Source organism: Neopsephotus bourkii, unplaced genomic scaffold, assembly GCF_033783945.1.
Source record: "Neopsephotus bourkii isolate Nb327-2 ecotype Australia unplaced genomic scaffold, CSIRO-AGI_Nbou_v1 NB_891, whole genome shotgun sequence".
NCBI lineage: Eukaryota > Metazoa > Chordata > Aves > Psittaciformes > Psittacidae > Neopsephotus > Neopsephotus bourkii.
In genome coordinates this window covers 144,943-166,547 of record NW_026901385.1, presented here as the reverse complement: position 1 = coordinate 166,547, position 21,605 = coordinate 144,943, and the positions used below count along the sequence as shown (strand labels likewise).

The following is a 21,605-nucleotide window of genomic DNA, read 5'->3' as shown; positions in this document are numbered from 1 at the left end:
CTGCTGCTGCCGTGCATAATGTGGCCACTGTCACCTCACATGCTGCATGCAAGGAACAGCAAGACACCCTGCATACAGACAGTGATACTGAGTGATCACACACTCCTGTCTGCCAGAGCAGCACATGTCAGGACATGATAGGAGTGAACTGTCTTGGTCATCATGACCAACTTCCATTATCTCTGCCATCTTCAATGTCTCCTAAGCCATAAAAGGCCTTGGAGGCTCTGTTCCAAAGATCCATGTTATAGCGCCCAAAGTCCTGTAACAGTCTGAGTACAGCAGCACTGAATCTTAAGCTTAATTAATAAGTTAGGACAGATCTTCTAAAATAAGAGCAGCTCTTTTATATTGTTCACTCAGAACTTTACTAGTAAAGCCATGCTCGGTTCTTCCTGCATTTAGATGGCTTGGTATTTCCCAGGTTGTTTCCCTTGTTCTCTCTGCTTCAGGATGAATTTTGTAGACTGAATCAAGTCTTCCTGCATTGCTGCTGAGTTTAAGGGTGAAATTTTGGTGAAATTTAGTGTGTGCTTGCTCTAAGCATATGTTGCATGAGGGCTCCACGTCCTTTTACAGAAGTGGCTCTGGATTAGTAGTAGCATGTGGTATTTGCTCTGAGCCAGAGAACTGAGGCACTTATCACCTGGATTCGGGTGGAACACAGGAGCTAGAGATAACAATTCTTTGATTAGTTGAAAGTAAAGAGCAGGAAGAGCTGTCAGTTTAATTCCATAACATCTGTACCTTATGCATGCGTGTCTATGGGCAAGGTGATCCAAGAAAGATGGAATTAAAGACTTTGAGAATTAGAAAGACTTTTGTCGGACCACACAGCAGAGGCTTGCAGGATGTCTTTGGGAACACATACTGGCATGTGGGAAGCCTCAGTGTATCAAGCTGGGATCAGCTTTTTTCTTCTTACCTGAAAATAAGCGAGCTATGGGTCAGAGTGTTGTGAATTCTTGCTATGTTGCTTTATGGTGCTCTCACTTCTCTGTATTCATTGCCAGTGATGCAAGATTTACTGTTTCTTTAACAAGTACACACTTCAATCGCTGTGCGTGTTCAGTGGCAGGGTCCTGTCAGCACTAATGCTGGCAGTTTTGAATGCCCTCCATCTCAAAGGTGCTGAAGGGCTGATCCACGAAGTCAGGAGATTAGAGGTGAGCTCACATTGATTTAGTGAACATTTGAGGATTATGGATATTTATCTTTGTTTGCATTCTTTGAGGATGACTAATGCAGGCTGAAAAGTAATACAGGTTGGTTAACTGCACCCTTTCAGGACAGCAGTCATAACACACAGGCTGTGGGTGCAGTATTAGAAGGCACTGCTACAAAAAGAGGTAATGATAGGTGAGAAAATGTTGAAACATCTTATTCTGAATTCATTGGGTTTTCTCTGAACATACTCAGAATGCCCATTTTCCTGTGTTTTGTGCTTGGGTGCTTTCTGTTGTTGAAGAAATGGGTTTTGAACTTGCAGCAATTCATCAAAACCTGGTTAAGGCTCTGAACAAAGATTTCTTCCCTTTCTTTGTAAGGTTTCTCAGTCCTACAGGTGAAAGTCTTGTGCATGGTGTTCACAGGGAGACTGAAAGCACCAACTTCAAAATAAGACTGAAATATAGTAACTGCTGCTTAGAGAAGGAAGCCAAACTACTTGTGAAGTAATCTAATCAGTGCTGACTGCGTTCCAGATGACTGCACAGCAGTACGTGCAAAGCCTAAACCAGTTCCAAAGAGCTAAGAATGCTCATTGGTACAGATGCAGTAAAAACAGGAGTTCCAGTTTATCACCCGATTACCTGTATCCATCCCTCACCTTTTGAAATGCACTGATGGAAATGCTTAGGCCAGCAGAGAGGGAGAATCCCCTCCCTCAACCTGCTGCTCACACTTCTTTGTTGTTAGGGGCACAGAGGAGGCCTGATTCAGTGACTAACTTAGCTTCAAAGGCTTATTCACACACTGGAAATAGCAAACCAGGGCTTCTCCTGGGTGAGCACTCTGGCTGTGGGGGTGCAGGATGAAGGAGCAGTGATGACTGCTTTGTGCCCAGCCCAACAGATACCTTGTGGAAACCCTTATCCCATTCATTAGGTTACCTTCTGGAAATCCTATCCCATTAGGTTACAGGACATGAAAGCAGTAGAAGTCTTCTCTGTGGATGGGAACAGCCACCCAGATACTCAGCAGTAGAGGACGGGTGAGTGAAAACATTAGGCAGCAGTGAAGTGAAGGTTTTAGGGCTATACCTGGTGAAAAAGCACCCATAGGTGGGAGCTCAGCTGCCCTAATCCTTCGGCTTCCCCAGAATGCAAAAGCTCTCTTTGCCTTTCTGAAATAGCAGACTCTTCCCATGTTAAAATGATAGCTGGAGCCCAGGCACTTACTTTTGCCTGGACAGTATCTCCAGTTTCCCCTCCTGTAACAGGAGTTGGTTAAGGATGGTTTGTTTTCCCTTCTGCACTTCTCATGCAGCAGGGAAAAGATTAGAGACATTTTTACAAAACAAATTTTCCTCAGGAGCTTCTGGGACCAATAACCATAAATTCCCTGGCAGCCTCCTACATCTTTGGCTGCATTTTTTTGTGTTCCCAAAGGGCTGAAGGGTTCCATGTAAAATTCAGCTCTGCCTTTTTTGCGTGTAGGAGAGGGAAGCAGCTAGACTGAGCAAGTGCTTAGTGTTGTAGCTACAGAAAGAACTTCACATTTGTCCAGTGACAATAAAAGAGAACACAGTAGTAAAACCACTGCCCTCTTTTTCATGGCTTTTTCCATAGAAACCATCTATTAGATTGATTTGTTTTTCAAATTCTTTTTATGGTTAAGAGCCAGCACAGAAGTCAAGTCCCTCAGCCTTAACAGATGGTCATAAATTCTGAGTTTTCTGTTTTGGAGCACTTCATTCAACAGAACTTCATGCCAGTTCAGCCTTACTGCCTAAAGCTACGAATTCTCAGAATGCCAAAGAAAATAGGGGCCACTGGTCCATTTGGGTAGCATTCAGACCTGTTCCTCACTGAGAATAGGAGTATATGTGACTATATATGACCAAGACAGGCTCAGAAAGTTGGGGCTGTTTAGCCTGGAGAAGAGAAGCTGTGTGGATACCTCAGAGCAGTTTCCAGTGTCTGAAGGGGGCTACAAGGATGCTGAAGAGGGACTCTTCATCAGGGACTGTAGCAACAGGACAAGGGGTGATGGGTTCAAACTGAAACAGGGGAAGTTCAGGTTGGAGATAAGGCAGAAGCTCTTCCCTGTGAGGGTGCTGAGGCGCTGGCAGAGGGTGCCCAGAGAAGCTGTGGCTGCCCCATCCCTGGCAGTGCTTAAGGCCAGGTTGGACACAGGGGCTTGGAGCAAGCTGCTCCAATGGAAGGGGTCCCTGCCCGTGGGTTGAAGCTGCTTGAGCTTTAAGGTCCTTTCCAACCCGAACCAGGCTGGGCTTCTATGTAGGAGAATTAGAGCCCTGTTTCTCCAAATTTTGATGTCCAGTGTAGTCACAGTGCTTTCAATGGAAACAGGATCACTAATAAAAAAAAAATATGGGATGCTTCAGCATATACCAAGCATTACCTACTTCTGTCCAGCCATTTGTACCTGCATATGGAGAATTTTGTACTAGAAGTGCCCGGCTTTGCTCAGTGTTGCCTCGCTGAACTGCAGTTTGCTGCCTTCCCATATTGATGACCTGTCGTCCTGCAGTAATTGAATCACAGTCCAATGGGTTTTCATGCCTCTGCTTTGATACCTACACACATATATCATCAGTTTTAACTTGAATATTCTTTTTTACCCTTTAGGACCTTCTGTCCTTCTCTCTCAGAGATGGTAAGTTCACTTTGCATTTGCTCTTTGTGAAAATAATGTAGATGAGTTTACATCTGGTACTTAAAAATGCTCAAAGAGCTCAAGGTACCATTCTGTTTAATCTTAGCTTCCTTTCTGGCAAAAGCATCACACTCTGTCCCTGCATCCACCTCAGGAAAAGCAACTCCTTTATTACAAATCATTAAACATACTTGTTAAAAATGGAGTTGTCTCCTTACCTTCACATGCATGTACTGGTATACAAATGTGGTGGCAGAGAAGTTCTGAACTGAAATACCCAGAGTGGGATGGGTTTTTTCCAGTGTTTCCAGGCGAGCAGGTGACCTCTTTCTTTAGGAAGGCAGGAAAGCTGGGAGGAAAATGCCAGCAGATTTTCTGCACATCACTTTTTGCCTAAAAAGAAAACCCACAACTATTCAGGGAATAAATTCCTGAGTGTCCTGTGGAACCCATTATAAATAAATGTGATTTTAGTCATCTGTGACATTACACATAAAACAATTTTCTGCTTTCCAGTCTGTACCATGGATTAGTCTGATAAACTTCATGAAATGGAGACTGCCTACTGAACAAACTGTTCATTTCTAAAAGTAGCCTGGTTTATATCACCACTTGCAGGGTTTAAATCCCTGTTTTCACATGTTCTCACAGGAATGAACTCACTGGGTGCTCATTAGCCTGTGTCACTGCAGAACAAAGTACCATTTTTGTGCTTGCTTTATTTTTCATGGAAAATTGACAAGGCAGTTATTGCAAAACTACTTATTTTGCTAAGCTGGAATTGAAAAGACATATATTTTCAAGCCTGGCTGATTTGCTGCCAAGCTGGCTGAGTAAAAAGCTAGGTTGTGGATTAGCAGACAGGAAGCAAGAAGGAAGGAACACATGCTTGGGCTTGCAAGATGTGACACATATCAGGGATGAAGTGAAGATAAATCCTTATCCTTATTTCTCAACCAAGCACAAATCTTAAAAGTAGTATCATTAAAGCTACCAGAGTAGTTTAGTATCTTGGTAATGATGGTAATAAACACATATACTTAATCAATTGCCCAATGCCATATTTGATCTACGTGCAGCGGGTATCAGAAACAGGTTTTGTAGTTGGTTCTTGCTGGTATCTTCCAGACACCCTAGACAAGCAATTGCATTTTCATCACAGAGTGCAGCAAGAGCTTTGTTAAAAGCCTCCTACTGGGAAGCAGCAGATGCTGCTGAAACAGATTCAGAAAGCAAGAGTTGGCACAAATCATTTAACATCTATTACACTGAAAATGTCTTTTCTTTAAGAACACCTGCTTATAAGCACAGGAGTAATCATTGCTCCTGTCACATGTTGTCTGAGTGCACTGTCCACTCCAGCACCTCCTGCAGCAAGGTTATACAGTGATGCTGCTAGGTGAGCTGGTGTGTAGCTTTAAACTCCTACTGCCAGCAAGATGAATTAAATATAAAGATTTTAAAGGTGCATTTTAAGCATATGATACCTTGCATTGGTGCATAGTTGAGGTGTACTGTGTCATGTTACACAATATATATTTGCTACTCCTAGCCTTGCTGAAGCATTTCTCTGTTGAGAAGGAAGATGCAGCCTATCCAGAGCCAAAAGGCCTCTGTCACAGAGGATAAGGGCAGAAGGATTTGAGATCCTCTTTCTGCCATAGAGGCAATTACCTGGTGCCGTGATTGTTTGCAGGAGGAGGTTTGCAGGGCAGAGGGTTTCCCATTTATCACTCTCTTCTCTAGATAATAGGAGTTGTGTTCAAAGACATGGAAGAAGAAGAGGACCCAAGGGAAGGAGCTGTGCTTGTATGTGACATGATCCTCTAGCACAGCCAAGTAAGCTACTTGCTGTTTAATCTGGTTGATGAAGGCTGATTGATTTCCTGCTCTTCCCTCTCTTTCAGGGCACTACGATGCTCGAGCCAGGGTGTTGATCTGCCACATCACCTGGCTGCTTAGAATCCCCTTGGAGGAGCTGGAAGTCCTGGAGGAATCTCTGCTTGAAAGCCTGAAGGAACAAAAAGAGGAAGAGTCAGAGTAAGAACATTTGGGTTGACTATGGAGTCTTGCTTGAAAGCTCAGCAGTAATCTCTTGTGCCTAAGTCCAGTCTCTGATCATTCCCCTCGTGGCCGTTAGGGTAATGATTTGTGGCTTGCTTAGGGTTGCAGAGCCCTCACAGCACTTGAGCTGCACTGAAGAGCAGGAAGGCTCAGCTGTCTTAAAATCTGAGCTGAGACCCCACCTTGCAAACTGGTAAGGGCCACTGCACATTGAACTACCTCATATCCTTGTTCCGGTTGTCTCTCCTAGGCTGTAGAGTCTTGTATGTCATCTCTTGTCCCAGTATCTTCAGCTAGAACTGCCTCTTGCAGAATGAAGTTCCTGTAAGTGTCAGGTTTAGATCCTCAGCTGCTCATTTCCTATGGATCTGTCCTCTGTGTCTGTTTGAAGACAGTTGTCCAACTCCTAATGATATCTGAGGGCAATAGCCTGCAACTTTAGATACTTGCAGATCTGACTCCTAATTCTGTGTTATTAATAGATCTATTCCCTAGATCACCACTTCTTGGATGTGAAACAGCCAAAACGTTGTTGGTATCTGTAAGAAATGTAGTATTTTTACATTCCACTTGTCAGGCAGGAATTGTGCAAAGGTTTAGCAATATGTGTGGCAGTAAATATGTCAATAGTGGACTTTCCAAGGGGTCATTGACTATTATTGCCTGTCAGCTCAGCAGACAGGCTATGAGATTAGCCTGAGTGCTAATAAAGGCTTTAATCAATGTCCCTGACACAGTACAGCTCAGATATTACCTTGGGAGTCCAAGCATGTGATGGGGACCTTTTAGTTAGAACTTTATTTAAGTAAAGCTTAACTTTATAGCACACTGTAAAAAGGGAAAGTCGGAATAATCTCAGAGATCATGTCCTGCTAAATAGGACACCATCTAGCATGCAGGAGCAAGGGTTGCTATTAATGGGGACTGTTTTGCTGTGACTTGTGGAAACGAACTCAGTCCTGGGCCTTTAGCACAGCAAAACCCCAGTACTGATGGTGGTAATTCTGTATTGACTGGACTGTGGCTGCTGTGGCACCGAAAGATGCAGCAGTGTGTCTGATAATGATGAGAGGCTGATGAATTATGCCACATATTTACAAACATGCCTTTCAAACACTGCAGCTAGCCCCAGTGGGTTTTGTGTATGGTGAAAACCATGGATTTCACTCTTGTTCTTTGCCCAAATTGCAGCCATGGAAGTAAATACCTATTATATAAAAGGAAAAAAAATGTCTTTATAGTGAGAGTCCATTTCTGCAGTGCTAAAACAAGGCAGAGATTTGTGGGGAATCCATAACCCTTTGCTTATTTTAAAATTAGGAGTCAATGGGGAAAGAAAGGAGAAAATGAACCTGTCAGCACTTTGACCTCACAGACCTTTTGGAGGCAGGGAGTACATTAATACCTGCTCAGGATGCTTCCAGCGTTGACCATCCACTAGAAGAGGTTTTGTAACAGTAACAGCCAAACAGGGTTTTGGCAGCTTCTGCGTAGGTTTTTTTTACTGGTATTTGTCCTCCTGCCTTTGCTGCTGAGGATGTGTTGGACTGTGGCCCAGAACCTGCAAGGTTAAATGTACAATCCTCTGTAGAACAATGCTCCAAACACTTAAATCCATATTATCAACACCAGTCCTGTCCTGACTTGCAGGTATGAGCCTCTCTTTGTTACAGGGTTCTGTAAGAAACTGGAAAACAGGACATCAGTGGCTCACTCATGTGTTCTGCCACTTTTCATCACTGGAAAATGACCTGAAATTCCACCTGTAAAGTCTTTCTGAACATAATTTGTGGTTCAGGCAAGAGGCTGCACCACCAAGATCACTGAAGGTAGAGAAGTATGAGAAGAGGCAGTTAATTACCACAGTGGATAAAAAGCAGTAATCAAGGGATAATTGTAATGCAGAAGCTATTAGGGAAGCAAAAGCAGTTGCTAACAGCTACAGAAGGAAAGCAATGCGGGTAAAACTTCTCATGACGGTAGTTTTACTTACTGCATCTTCAGGTAGGATTTAGCTGCAAGCTATCTTTATAATAACACAAATTGCTCATTATTAGAAATAAAGGTGTATTTCAGCTCTCTGGATTTCATTACTTTCAGCCTAAGACAACAGCACATTGACTATAAAAGCTGATGAACCACTCTGCAGAACAGAAATTGCTGGGTATTGCCAACTTAGGTATTAACAGGCTGCGGCAGTTGTTTGAAGAACACCAGGAATGGTTTCTTCCAAAGCCAGCATTCTGATGGGGGACTGCATGCACAAACCAGGGCACATCCAAACTCCTCTTTAACCATGGGGGTGTAGCAAGTGAACTTAGTTATACTTAGAAACCACAGAAGTACCCACTGCAGGCTGCAGTGTTGTTCTCTGCAGACAGTTAATGTCTGCAGCTGCAAAAGGTAATACATGATGGAGGCTTTTTTGGAGCATCTTTGTGGAGACAAAGCCTCGGTGCCATGCAAGTCAGTGGTTGTTCTGCCGCTGACTTCAGCGACGCAGGGATTTCACCCACTGTGCTTCATTCTCCTCCTGCTGTGTTGTACAAAGCTGTATATTGTTTGGGACTCATCTCAAATTGTCTTTATCAAAATTACAGTGTGCTTAGGGGGTTCCAGGAAGGATTAGGCAATTATATGGATAATGGAAGTCCACAATTAGGCTAGGATTACGAGGGAAAATATCCAAGTTTGGAAGCAAGATAAATTCTCATGTTTCAAGGCCCAGGTTAACCTCTGCGTAAGCAGGCTGGAAAGAATCTTCCTCTGTAAACAACATATTCCCATGTATTCTGTTTCTTGCACTTCCTTGAAGGGGGAAGCATTTCTGGTAAAAGAGAAATGAAAGACAGTGGAGAGAAGCCAAAAGTAGTGCCTAATAAGTGATATTTGGTCCTTTTAGGTCAAATTAGCTATTCCTGATAAGCCTGTTAAAATGTAGCTTAAATGCACACAGACAAATGAACTAATGACTGTTTAATACCTATTCTATTATTACAGTGCAATCCGAAAGCAGCTCAGCATACACTCTGTTGATGGGAAATAGTTCAATTCAGTGTTTGCTAGTCCAAATTCCCCCTATTCCCTTTTGTTCCAAACACTTTTCCCTGTTCCCACTTCACTTCTTGTATTAGTTTAAAACACATAGGCAGTATATAGTTATTGAAATGGCTTTGACTTTTTGTTTCTTATTTCTTACAAGCCTCATCCCTATTAGGAAGGATTTTCCAAGTAAGTAACATCTGTTGGCTTTTGTCAGCAATTAAATCCTTTCAGTGTACATCTGTGGGTTTATGTCCATGCTCATGAATCTGAGTGTGTTGTCACAGTCCACACCTGCATGCTACTTTTTATTGTTCCCAGTTGGGAGGTTACACTGAGGAGAATAAAAGCAGGTTCTGGTGCAGCAGTGTAATCCATCAGGCTTTTCCATCAGTGTTTGTGATTCTAATCCCCATCCAGAACTGCAGAAGCAGCAAGAAAAAAGAAGGAAAGAAGGAGGAAGCTGAAGAGGTACCTGCTCATTGGCCTGGCAACCGTCGGAGGTGGAACAGTGATCGGTGAGGCTGCCCCAGACAGTTTGGAGACCTGCAGGTCTGAACTGCATGCACAGCACTAGGGGCAGAGAGGGGAGGCTACGACTGAATTACACACCCAGCAACAGAAACGATCACACCTTTGAGCCCAAGCTCTAGTTTTAAAACATTCACTGCTTTCCTTTGCCAAACTGAAGACAGTATGTTGCTTCAGATAGCAAAAACCCACCCTAATCATCCAACCAACAACAAAAACCCCCACAGCAACAGAAGAAACCCCAAATCCAAGAGAAGTTTCATCCACACAACTCTAAAAAGGAAACAATTAGCTGGAAAAGTTATTCCAGGGTAGCTTCAGTGGCTGGGGGAAGTATTACACTGAGGTTGTCACCCTTAAAACATGTTTTCTCCTTTTTCACTCTTACCCTGTGTGTTATTAGAGGATCAGATCTTCAACTCTCAACTCAGAATAGAGTGAGACTAGATCAATATTTCCTAAGCAAACAGGGCACAGCTCACCCCAGGCTACCTCACACTCTTCCTTTGACTTTCATTTCTGCTGAAGTCAGTCAAAGAATCTGTGCAGAGACTCAGGGCCTGGGGAGGGTCTCAGAAAGCCCCTTTGTCAGTGATGCCAAAAAGAGCATCATCTGTACTCGTCCAGTAGCATTAGGAGCACTCACACAGCATGGGGAGTCAACTGCCTGATTTTAGAAGTCATGATAATCTAGTGATGTTACTTGTTGCATCTTCAGGCTTGACAGGGGGTCTTGCTGCCCCTCTGGTTGCGGCAGGAGCTGCTACAGTCATCGGAAGTGCTGGAGCAGCTGCTTTAGGTTCAACTGCTGGAATTGCTGTCATGGCATCGCTTTTTGGAGCAGCTGGAGCTGGCCTTACTGGTAAGAGGGTGACCACACATTTCTCAGCTACTGAGGCACAAGATCACATGATCATAGAATATTTTAGGTTGGAAAGGACCTTAAGCTCATCCAGTTCCAAACCCCTGCCATGGGCAACCTTTCACTAAATCAGATTGCTCCAAGCCCTCTCCAACCTGGCCTTGAACACTGCCAGGGATGGGAAATGAAGGAAATGAAAGCTTGCTACTCTAGGTTAGAAAGATGCTGCCATGGAAAGCAGCAGCTCCTACATCTGATGCCTGGTCTGCAGCAAAAAAGCCTTCTGCTGGTGTTGCTTCAGATCGCACAAGCTCAGAAGGATCAGGTTGGCTCCATACCAAGTTCTAAGTAATGCATGGACTAGCTGAGGGTTTTGGAAAGGGAAAACCAACCCTATCCAAGTTATTCTGAACTTCTACTGTTAGCGGAGTCTGTCCTTGCTGTGTGATTTCTCTATTTGTATTTCTGCCTTGCTGTTTGTAGGGTACAAGATGAAGAAGCGTGTGGGAGCCATAGAAGAGTTTGAATTCCTCCCACTTACGGAAGGAAAGCAGCTTCACATCACCATAGCAATTACTGGATGGCTGTGCGCTGGCAAATATGGTAAGAATAAGATGAGGAAACCAAGAGAGGGATGAGAGCCATGTCTGGGTCCCACTCCAGGCAGTGTTTGTGCTCTCGTAGCCATGGCTTCCTTACACTTGCATGGCCTGGTGACTAAAACAGAGCCCCTCTCAACATGAGACTTTGTAACCCAGTTTGCAATCGCAGTCAAAACAGAGGAAAGAGAGAGGACACTAAATTGGTAGTGATGATAGGAGTGCTAGTAAGAACAGGATTGTTTGTGTTGATAAATGCTATATGGTTTAGCCTGGAAAGGACTGTTTGGGGTGTTTCATTTCCAGCACTAGTACAAAGTGTCTCACCTAGCTTGGAGACCTTATGTTTCTCCTCCAGTAATTAACAGGAAAGAGTATCTTTCTCCTGTCTCAGTGTCTGCCACCTAATGAGCTTTATTGGCAAGAAAGTTCTGTCAAGTATAGCCTGTTAAACACAACAGGAGTCAACTTCAGACAGCAACCTTAAAAGGTCTGTAGTGTTTTGTTTGCCAATACAGCTTGTCACATAAAATATGCCAACTGTCTGCTGATAGGTTCAGAACCTAACTGAACAGCTGCCAGTTTCTTCCATAGCCTCTTAATTAACACTGGGTATCATTAATGCAGAAAGATATCTCTGTCCTCCCCCTTGTTAGGTTGCAGCTTGCCGTCAGATTAAGGTTATTTTCACTTCGCAGTACTGTGCTTTGGTTTCTCTCATTGTCTGCTTGCCAGGGATCCAGATCCTCAGGGTTGGAGGGTTCCCAGGCACTGTTACAAAGACAAGTGTGCCCCTTCAGGAACCCTTCTGTGTCTGTTTGCCCTTAAAAGGGAGTTACAAATGACACACATTCTTTTTCCATAACTAGCAATCTGCTATAATGTTTTCATAAGCAAAACTAGGATTGTCATCCCTTTTCCTCCTTACAGCTGTATCTGTCTATTTACACACTCCCATAACCCCTTAAAACAGGATGGCATTTTTAGGGAATTCACTGCCTTGTGAGTTTTGAGCTCCCAGAAGCTGCCTGTCTGGATGTTCACAGAGCTGAGAGTATATCGTGGTATGATCTGGCGTGGGGCTCTCTGTCCTGCATCCTTTGGAGAAGGGGTTAACACCTGGAGGGAAAACAATTCAACTGAAGCAGCTGAATGACAAAGTAAAACTAACAGCAGTCTGGATGTGCTTGTTTTCAGACAGGGTCATTGCTGCACTCCTTGCCCACCTCACTCAAGTGCTGGGAAGCTGCTCTGCAGTGGATTTTGATAAGATCTTCTGTGTTTTCCATGCCTTTGGTGCCATTGAGCTCAGTTCACACAGCCATTCACCACTCATCTTTCTCAGGACAGGCCCTCCTTTGGCCTACATTAGAAGGTGGAGCTGCAGGACTCAGCCTGGTGGCTGATGATAGGAGGAATGTCCTTAATACCTGACATAATTAGTGTTAATGTCCATCTGTCTTGGCAGTCTCTGAGTCAATTGAATGGGTCATGAATTCTGAGCCTGTCCATGCTGAAGCCTCTTTGCCAAGGCAGCTAAAGCTACACAATTACTTACAGAGACCAAAACCAGTGCAAATACAGAGGCTAAATCTTTATTTTTAAATATGATTCCTGATTTTCACAGTAGATCAGTGCCTTCCAGGTTCTTTTCTGATTCTCTGTTGGGCTCATCCAGCCAGGGTGAGCTCTTGTAGCCATGGCTTCAGACATGACTTCCAGGAGTTAGCCACTGTTGTGCTTTCTCTGACCATAGATTCCATCTTTGCAACCTTCCTCAGGGAGCTTCACAGCACCATGGAGCAGCATGTTGCAGTCGAGTGAGCAGTATTGTCTGGCCTGGGAATCCAAGTACTTGATGGAGCTTGGCAATGCCTTGGATACCCTGCTGAATGGTTTTGTGAACATGATGGCTCAAGAAGCCCTAAAACTTACTGTCTTGTCAGGTAAGGACCTAAATCACATCAGATGCGTTCGAGTGGCTCTTGTTCAGTTTCAGTGTTGGTGTCTGTTTAAAGGAGTGGCTGAGATCCTCTGCCACACCTATAGTTTAGATTTGCTTTCTTGTCCTGCTGTGCCTCTGTGTCATTGACTCATTCCTTCAAAATGACAGCTGGAAACACCTTTCTTGATGTGTGACTGTGTTTATTTCTCTCTGTTGTTACACTGGCTTTTACTGCTTTACATAAAGCTTTCAGACATGCAGGTTACATTCATGCACAGTGTCTGTTTGTCTCCATATCAGAACATCAGCTTCTTTCTTATCTTCCATCTAGCAAAACATTGCTTAGATCAGCTCTTGAGAAAGAAGAAACTGGAAATGACAAGTTCCCAGGTTTAGCTTTCAACTTCAGTGACCTGTCTTGCTTTTGACGTTTCCCAAGAGCAGCCCCAATTTGTGACTGTGCTGTGCTGTTTGCTTTGTGTGTGGCAGGTATTGTGACAGCTTTGACTTGGCCAACCTCGCTCTTGACTGTTGCCAGTGTCATTGACAACCCCTGGGGAGTGTGTCTCCATCGCTCTGCTGAAGTAGGCAAGCACCTAGCACATATCCTGCTCAGTCGACAGCAGGTAACTGGTTAGAAATGATCCAGGAATAATGGCTGGAAGGGGTATGGCCTGTGGAGGTTAAGTTTTATGTCATGCTCCTTAACTCTCAAGTGTTATCTTTCCAGAGACAAAAAAACCTACTAATAATATGAAAAAATGCTGCATGAATCTGGTTCATTGGGGAAATAGGAGATCCCAAGTAAATCAGAGATTTGTACCATTTAACCTAAGCTTTTCTAATTGAAGAAGAGGAGATCCAGGTCATAATTGACAAGAGGCTTGACCAGCTCACAAAACAGCCCAGCCAATGCACCTAGTGGAAACCTGAGGACAGAAAGTAAAGATAGGTGAAAAGAGAATAAAGAGTGTTAAAAATGCACCCTGATAAATACAAGGAAAGGCAATAAACTTGATTTCATACGAGCCCTTTGATTTGCTTGCAGGCATTTGTTTCTGCCTTTTAAGCATCCTTTATTGTGAAAACACACATTCCAATGTTGGGAGCATCTCAAACTAGACAGCTGATGGCTAAAGAGTCCATTGCACACCTACTCCCTCCTTAACACAAAGAGCATTTTATGTTCTTGTTGAGATTAGACTCCCTTAGATCTCACAGAAAATCTCATTAGCTTACCCCACATCATTTCTAGAACAACCACACAGTGCTGCTGTCACTCCGTCTGAAATCTAGAAGTGGTCAATATTTTTGTGTTACACCTTCTTCTGTTCATTGAAACATTTCTAGGAAGACTTTGCTCCTTCAATTAGGCTTTCATTTGGAAACCTCAAGCCAATGACAGCTTCTGGTTTGTTTCTGTTTGAAGCATCTACTTTGTTGTAACTTGTGATCATTAGATGATTTCAATTGACTTTTTGAATAGCAAAAAGATATCAAATTTCAAAGTGTGTTTTGTAGATCAGGGTCTTGGGGATCACCTAGCCAGTCTCTCTTTCTGGGTCTAGGATAGTATTTTATGGCATTTCTTCCTTTCCTTTCTTAGGGCAAGCGACCTGTCACACTGATTGGCTTCAGTCTGGGTGCAAGAGTCATTTACTTCTGCCTGCAGGAAATGGCTCAAGAAAAAGGTAAAACTCACCTTCTAACCTTTTCCACCTTCATTTTCCTTACTGCCAGTAGAGAAGGTTTTCTTCCAAGAGAATCATAGAATCAAATCATGGGATGCTTTGGGTTGGAAGGGACCTTAAAGCTCCTCCAGCTCCAACCCCTGCCACAGGCAGGGTCCCCTTCCACTGGAGCAGCTTGCTCCAAGCCCCTGTGTCCAACCTGGCCTTGAACACTGCCAGGGATGGGGCAGCCACAGCTTCTCTGGGCACCCTGTGCCAGCGCCTCAGCACCCTCACAGGGAAGAGCTTCTGCCTTCTATCTACAGAAGAGAAAGAGTTCTGGAACAGAGCTTGGGTCTTCTAGTATAAGACAAAAGCCTTAAACAAAAAAGTTTTGAAATGCATTTGGAGCCCAATTCTCCTGTCACTTCCACAGATTCAGTGGATTAAATCCACTGTGCTCACTCGAGGTGCTCAGTGTGTCAGTTTGGTCTCCAGTCTGTAAACAACAACTTGACATTTAGTGACATTCAGCTGCTGGATCGGTCTGTGAGCTGCCCACACGATGCTGTGATCTTGGCAGAGGATGGCTTGCCTTTATTGGAAGCTCTCTGTAGCTATTGTAGCTGATTCCCTGAGTCCTCCCTTCCATTTAAGTCACTAAAATGCCACTGTCATCTGCTATTTTCATGGTAATTTTTCCCCAAAGTCAAGTATAAAACCATCTGTCAATTTATTACCCATTGTGGTTCTGTTTATTAATAGATTCTATTTTTGATTTAGAAAGAGAATAAAATCATGATGATCAGTTGATGTAAATTGCATCTTGGAGTTGAGTCAGTAGTGAGTGTGTGCCTGCAGCCTTCCCCCTCTGTGGCAGTTTACTTCATTAACCATCCAGCCTCACAACGAGCCCCTAATAAATAAAGAGCTTTATAAAGGAAAATGTTCAATAAAGGCCAAGAAGGTGGGAATAGAGTCAAGTGAGGACAGAGCAGGTCAGCAGTTTCTCTCTTGACAGCTGTGTACCAGAACTTCACTTCTGGTTTCAGATGTGAGCCTTCAAAACCAGGAATCCTGGCCTCAAAATAAATCTAATCAAATCCAGAATGATCCTAATGGAGTTCTCCCAAAGCCAGAACCCAGATCCTAATCTGGCCCTAAATCTACTCTTCTTGTGTCCAAAGAATGCCAAGGGCTGGGATATTTCCAGGTTTTTATTTAATGGTGTGCAGCCTGTTGCTGGAATAAGGGGACTGTAGCTAAGGAATACAGGAAAGGAAATCATTAGGGGTCTTTAAGGTTGGCTGCCATTCTAAGGAAATCTTGCACTGTAATTATGTATCAGAGCAGCTCCCCACTGCACAGTGATCTTTCAGTTCCTTAATTGAATTATGAAAGCTGAGCTGTTGGTGAGATGAAAAGCAGCATGTTCAGTGCACATTGCCAAGGCCTTCTTCACATGCACATTCCAGCGCAAGCCACAGAAGGAATGGAGCTGGGACCTGAAACATCTGAGACTCGTTTGGGTTTGGGCTTGGATGTCTAACACAAAAGGAATACAAGGCCTAGACATGCAGCCTTTTGTATCCAGATGGCAGTGGCATTTCTGAGGACAAATAGCTAAGCATGGATTATCCAGTGAAACACCATGGCAGAAACTCAGATGCTGTTCACAGAAAACACTCTTCTGCAAAGCAATGAAATAACCTTTGGGATAGCTGATCACAAATGACTGGAAGCCAGATTCAGGAGGTTTTCAGATAATGGTATTAGAGCAGAAGATGTAGAAATTGACCCATCAGAGGCAAGTTACTGCATAGGGTGGTTATTGGTCATATTTCTTCATCACAATTCCCATGCATTTAGTGAATAAGAAGAGTGAACTATTGATAATGGCTGTTACCACCAGAACCTGCACCTTGAAACCAAACTGGGTGACGAATCACAGGGTACTCATTTATCTAATGCTGAAGAAGTTCTTCCCTGTGAGGGTGGTGAGGAGCTGGCACAGGGTGCCCAGAGAAGGTGCCCAAGGACTTTGAATCTCATTTAGCTCCATGGTATCACTCTTGATCTCTCTTTACCAACATGATTTATGAATAGATATAGATATAGTGGTTGGGATTTTAGGGAAGTAGCAGAGCTGCGCAAGATTTCTCATTCAATCACGATTTCTACTGGAATTGCCCAGCTGTGGCTGTGTGATAAGAGGAAGATTTATTATGCATCAAAGTCAACATTCCTTTTCAGCAAATCTGCCCCATCCCTGGCAGTGCTCAAGGCCAGGTTGGGCTGGGCTTGGAGCAAGCTGCTCCAGTGGAAGGTGTCCCTGCTCGTGGCAGGGGGTTGGAACTGGATGAGCTTTAAGGTCCCTTCCAACACAAAGCAGGCTGGGATTCTATGATCTTACCAGGTTTTATTTTTTGCCCCCCCCCTTCTTCATTTTTCTGCCTATGCAGTCTTTCTTGTTCTTCATCATAGAACAGTTTTGCAAACTGGGAAATAAGAGTGTCAGCACTGTAGAGGTCAGTGATCTGTTCTCAGGTTTCTGTCAACAATTCAAAGTGTGTATTTTTCAAGCATTTTAGTTCTAAGCAAGAAATAAGCTGTACAAAGCACTGGCGAAACCAAACCTTCCAATGCCTTGCCCAGATGTCCAGGATGCTGATGAATTAGCTGTGTGTTTATTCAGTTGGTTCACACTATGGCCAGGGAATTTAGTACCTTGGTTGGAACAAGCTCCCCATTTGAGAGGCTTTGGGTTTCTTTTCTTTTTGGCTAAGCTCTCAGTGTCTTTTCCATTGCCCATGATTGCTGGGAGCAGGACTTCATTGCTCACAGATTACAGTACCAAAATGGAATTGCTCTTCGCTGTTCCCCATTGGTGCAAAATTTGCTTTGCAATAAGAAATAATACCACAACAGCTCTCTCGGATTGTTGGCAGGTGATGGGATTTACACTGCAGAGAAAGACCCAGGCACTGCATGCAGCTCCGAGTCCTTTCCTGCTATCAGGGGAAGGAAACCAATTGATTTACATATAAAAAACCAAGTCAGGCAGCACCTCCCCATCCAAACTTGAGGTGCTATGCACTCATTCCCACTTTCACATCCCCACAGACTTCAGCATACAGCTTACAGCCTGCAAAGGCCAGCCTGGGAATGGTTTGGCTCACAGCTTGTGCCTGCTGGGCTCCCAGGACTGGAGAGTATGGATTTGGCATGCTGTGCCCATGAGCCTCCAAGGACTCTGAATTTCATTTAGCTCTATGGTATCACTCTTGATCTCTCTTTACCAACATGATTTATGAATAGATATTAATAGATATTGACTGGGATTTCAGGAAAACAGCAGAGCCACCCCAATTTTCTCATTCAATCATGATTTCTACTGGAATTGCCCAGTTGTGGCTGTCTGACAAGAGGAAGATTTATTATGCCTCAAAGTCAGCATTCCTTTTCTGCAAATCATGCCCTGGGCACCGAGGTTAAAGTGCCCTTCATGAAAATCAAACAAATTTGATAGATTATCAAAGTGGGTCTGGAGAGTCCCCCACTGCAACCTGCATCCAGCACAAGAGGGACCTGGAGCTGCTGGAGCGAGGCCAGAGGAGGCCATGGAGATGCTGCGAGGGCTCGAGCAGCTCTGCTCTGGAGCCAGGCTGAGAGAGCTGGGCTGGGGCAGCCTGGAGAAGAGAAGGCTCCTGAAGGGGAGACCTCAGAGCAGCTCCAGTGCCTAAAGGGGCTGCAGGAAAGCTGGAGAGGGGCTTGGGACAAGGGCCTGTAGGGACAGGCCAAGGGGAATGGCTTGAACCTGCCCGAGGGGAGACTGAGCTGAGCTCTTAGGCAGAAGCTCTTCCCTGTGAGGGTGCTGAGGCGCTGGCACAGGGTGCCCAGAGAAGCTGTGGCTGCCCCATCCCTGGCAGTGCTCAAGGCCAGGTTGGACACAGGGGCTTGGAGCAAGCTGCTCCAGTGGAAGGGGTCCCTGCCTGTGGCAGGGGTTGGAACTGGATGAGCTTTAAGGGGGTTGGAACTGGATGAGCTTTAAGGTCTCTTCCAACACAAACCATTCCAGGCCATTTCTCCCTCTTCCCATCAGTCTTCCCCCCTTCACTATGTCAGGATTTCCAATTTTCACAGTTACTGTCTCCAGCTTGAACTGCAGACACAGAATTTATGCAGAATGATGTTCAAGATCCTCCTTTCCGCTGCTTCTGTCTTTAAATCACAGAAGTGATGATTTTTCCATAGTACACATCAGAACCTACCCCCTCCTTCACGGATGTGTTAAAATACATTTCCTGATCTGTCTGCTCAATCTGAGCTGTTCTACTTTCATCTTTACAGACTTCCAAGGCATCATTGAAGATGTGGTCTTACTGGGAGCTCCAGTGGAAGGAGATCCCAAGTACTGGAAGCCTATTGCAAAAGTGGTGTCGGGCAGGATCATAAATGGTTACTGCAGGTCTGTATGTGCTTCATTGTCCTGGTATCACTTTGAGATTATTCCATTAATTTATCTCTTTTAGACTTTTGTAAGTGAGTAATTGTTCAGCTGGTGAGTGCACTGATTCAATAGCACCAGAGATGGCAAGTGTCAGAGCCTCTTCCTGCTGAGGGTCTCTCCCTCAGATCCATTTGGGTGCCAGTCTTCAGGAGACACTGAAGGCTGGTCTGTGTCCAGCTCTGCTCTCTGTGGTGCAAAGGAAGCCTGAGGTGCTCAGTGTGTGTGTCCTGTTTGTACAGTGGCTGTGTTATATCAGCTTAAAGCTGGGTCAGTGTGTTTGTGTGCATCATTTGACATATTCTAAGGCCCCTTTCAATCTCAGCTTGGTGTAAGGGATTACAGATACAGCCCTTTAGTTCACTGACAGTTAAAGAATGGGAATTAAAATCTAAGAAAGCTTTGAGATACAATTCACCAGGGACTGCTCGTGGGGAGCAAGCTGTGAAAATTGCAATGGAAGGGAAGGAGCTCAAGCAAATTGATGACCTTTTATATCTAGAGTCAGTTTCTGGTCAGGATAGTCCATACGACCAAGGTATTTTACTTACAAAGGAGATACAGTTGGAATAGTTGTACTAAATTTACTAAGGATGGAGAAGAATAGAAACATTACCTTGAGACCAAATAGCAGCCTTTAACACTGCTTTGCAGAGTGTGCTGGGTGAGGAGAGGGAGATTCAGAGGCATGAAACAGCTGAAGCAATCTTATAAAAGCTAATTAAGAATTCAAGTGATGGTATCAAATCTAATGACTCTGTGTTGGGAGATAATTGTGACCAGAACACTCCTTACCACCACAACTGGAAAAGGGGAGATTAAAATGAAGGAACGAAGCAGGGAAGGCTAAGAGTATGGAGAAAATAAAGTGAGAAATAACCAGGCAAGAAGGTTGTCAAAGAACATGTAACTGCAAGTCAAGGCAGCCTATAAAGCCATGAGCCTGGGTTAAGGAGGGCTGAAAATGCTGCTGGTACTTTCTGTACACACATACATGTGTATTTCTATGTGTATGTAGGTGTAAGATGAGGTTGTAGATTGTTGCTTTTGTCCTTTCTGGATCACAGGAAGTTTTACAGCTGCTGGAGGTGCAAATAACTGAGAGGAGTTCTGCATGTGACAGAAGGAAAAGGCAATTCCTGCCTCCTTGGGAGTGCTGCTGGGGTCCTCCAAGCAGCCAGAAATGCTGGATGCAGTTGTAGCATGGAACTGAATTTGCCCTGGCAAATATTCTTCCTCCTGTGTTATACAAACCCCAATTTCACTCCAGAAAGCTTGGTGTATTCATTTCCTATAATACGAAATCCCCCCACAAGATCCTGTTATAGTTCCAAAGTCTGCATGTGCTGTTGGAATAAAACAGTGTGTGTGTTTGTGCCTCTGTGTGTGCAGTAATTTGGTTTGTCTCTGCTTTGCCAAGCCCATGAATCGAAGGTTGAATGCAAAATGATGTAGAAATTGTAGCTTGTTGCTCCCGAACAGGATGAAGCAGGTGAGGAGCCTGTCACCGCTCTGCTGGTTCTACACTTTGCCCTCAGTGCTGGATTTGAGGGTTATTAAGTTAGCAAGAGGGCAGCTGGAGGAGGTAACTGAGAGATAGGGAGAACTTACGTGAGTCTATTAGATATGAGAGAAGGATTATACAAAGATTTAGTGGTACAACCTCACCTGATTCTGATGCCTCTGATCACTCACTCATACCAATTGTGGCTTTGTTCTGTCACCTTGGGAGTAACTGTATTTAGATCAGGTGAGTTACATTGAATAGAATTCCTGCACGATCAGATGTGGGCCCAATTTCACAGATTCATACAGTTGCTCGGGTTAATTTGTTGAACTCCAGGCCAGTGTGACTTGTCTCCTTCAGCTCTGAAGCCTGAGAGGACACAGAGAGTGAAAGCCAACTGTCAGAGCTGGCCCATCCCATCTCACAGTAGGGTTACAAATTCCTAGTGGGAAACCTTAACCAAATGAGTCAGACTCACTCAGCCTTTGAAAGAACCCGTGCTTGAGTAGCAAGGATGCATTGCAAAGGTTTTGCAGAGCTGTGTAGATCTACGACTTCTAGCATAGACCATCTTGGAGTGGACAGGAGCAGCTAGAAACAGCGCCTATGCAGGTGTATTTCACCTCCTGCCATCACCGAGTACAAACACCACAGCTTAAATCTACTCCACAGTACTTAGGTGCACAGATTTTACACTGTTGCTCAGCCCAGGAGGTTATTGCCAAAGGACTTATCATGCTACAGTCCACCCTGACACTGCTGCAGTGACTTAGGGCTATGCTATACAGTGGGGACAGACTCTTCCTTATTCTGTCATTGCAACCATGTGTTTGTACTGTACCTCTAAATCAGGAGCACACCGAGGAGCTTCACAGTTGATCTTTATGTCAACAACATTGGTGGTGTAGGCCTCATCGCATTGGCAGCTCTCTACAGGCTGGGGAATGTCCTACCTGTTAGTACATTAAAAAGGTTAAATATGGGAATGTGTTGCAATCTCTAAGCAAATACAGGAAGAAATAGAAGGGTCAGATTTTTAAA

The 21,605-nt window shown here is 44.2% G+C and overlaps 1 protein-coding gene and 1 long non-coding RNA gene across 4 annotated transcripts in view; one reads left to right on the top strand and one right to left on the bottom strand.

The window, feature by feature from the left end:
- TMCO4 (transmembrane and coiled-coil domains 4) overlaps positions 1–21,605 on the top strand; it is a 31,408-nt gene that overhangs the window by 3,376 nt on the left and 6,427 nt on the right. For both annotated transcript variants that reach the window (XM_061357356.1, XM_061357355.1), the window contains exons 4-12: positions 3,810–3,837; positions 5,745–5,877; positions 9,364–9,461; positions 10,193–10,336; positions 10,820–10,939; positions 12,717–12,881; positions 13,370–13,506; positions 14,487–14,571; positions 18,901–19,018. In XM_061357356.1, coding sequence (XP_061213340.1) covers positions 3,810–3,837; positions 5,745–5,877; positions 9,364–9,461; positions 10,193–10,336; positions 10,820–10,939; positions 12,717–12,881; positions 13,370–13,506; positions 14,487–14,571; positions 18,901–19,018 — 1,028 coding nt within the window. The remainder of the gene's footprint in view (positions 1–3,809; positions 3,838–5,744; positions 5,878–9,363; positions 9,462–10,192; positions 10,337–10,819; positions 10,940–12,716; positions 12,882–13,369; positions 13,507–14,486; positions 14,572–18,900; positions 19,019–21,605) is intronic.
- LOC133214456 (uncharacterized) lies at positions 3,844–21,550 on the bottom strand. Of its 2 annotated transcripts, XR_009726124.1 has the most exons (4): positions 21,406–21,550; positions 20,726–20,933; positions 5,512–5,848; positions 3,844–4,230 (listed from the first exon to the last, which is right to left on the bottom strand). It is a non-coding gene; the product is annotated as an uncharacterized LOC133214456 (long non-coding RNA). The 2 variants fall into 2 exon arrangements; XR_009726125.1 differs by lacking the exons at positions 3,844–4,230; positions 5,512–5,848 and adding an exon at positions 20,493–20,646 and having other exon boundaries at positions 21,406–21,539.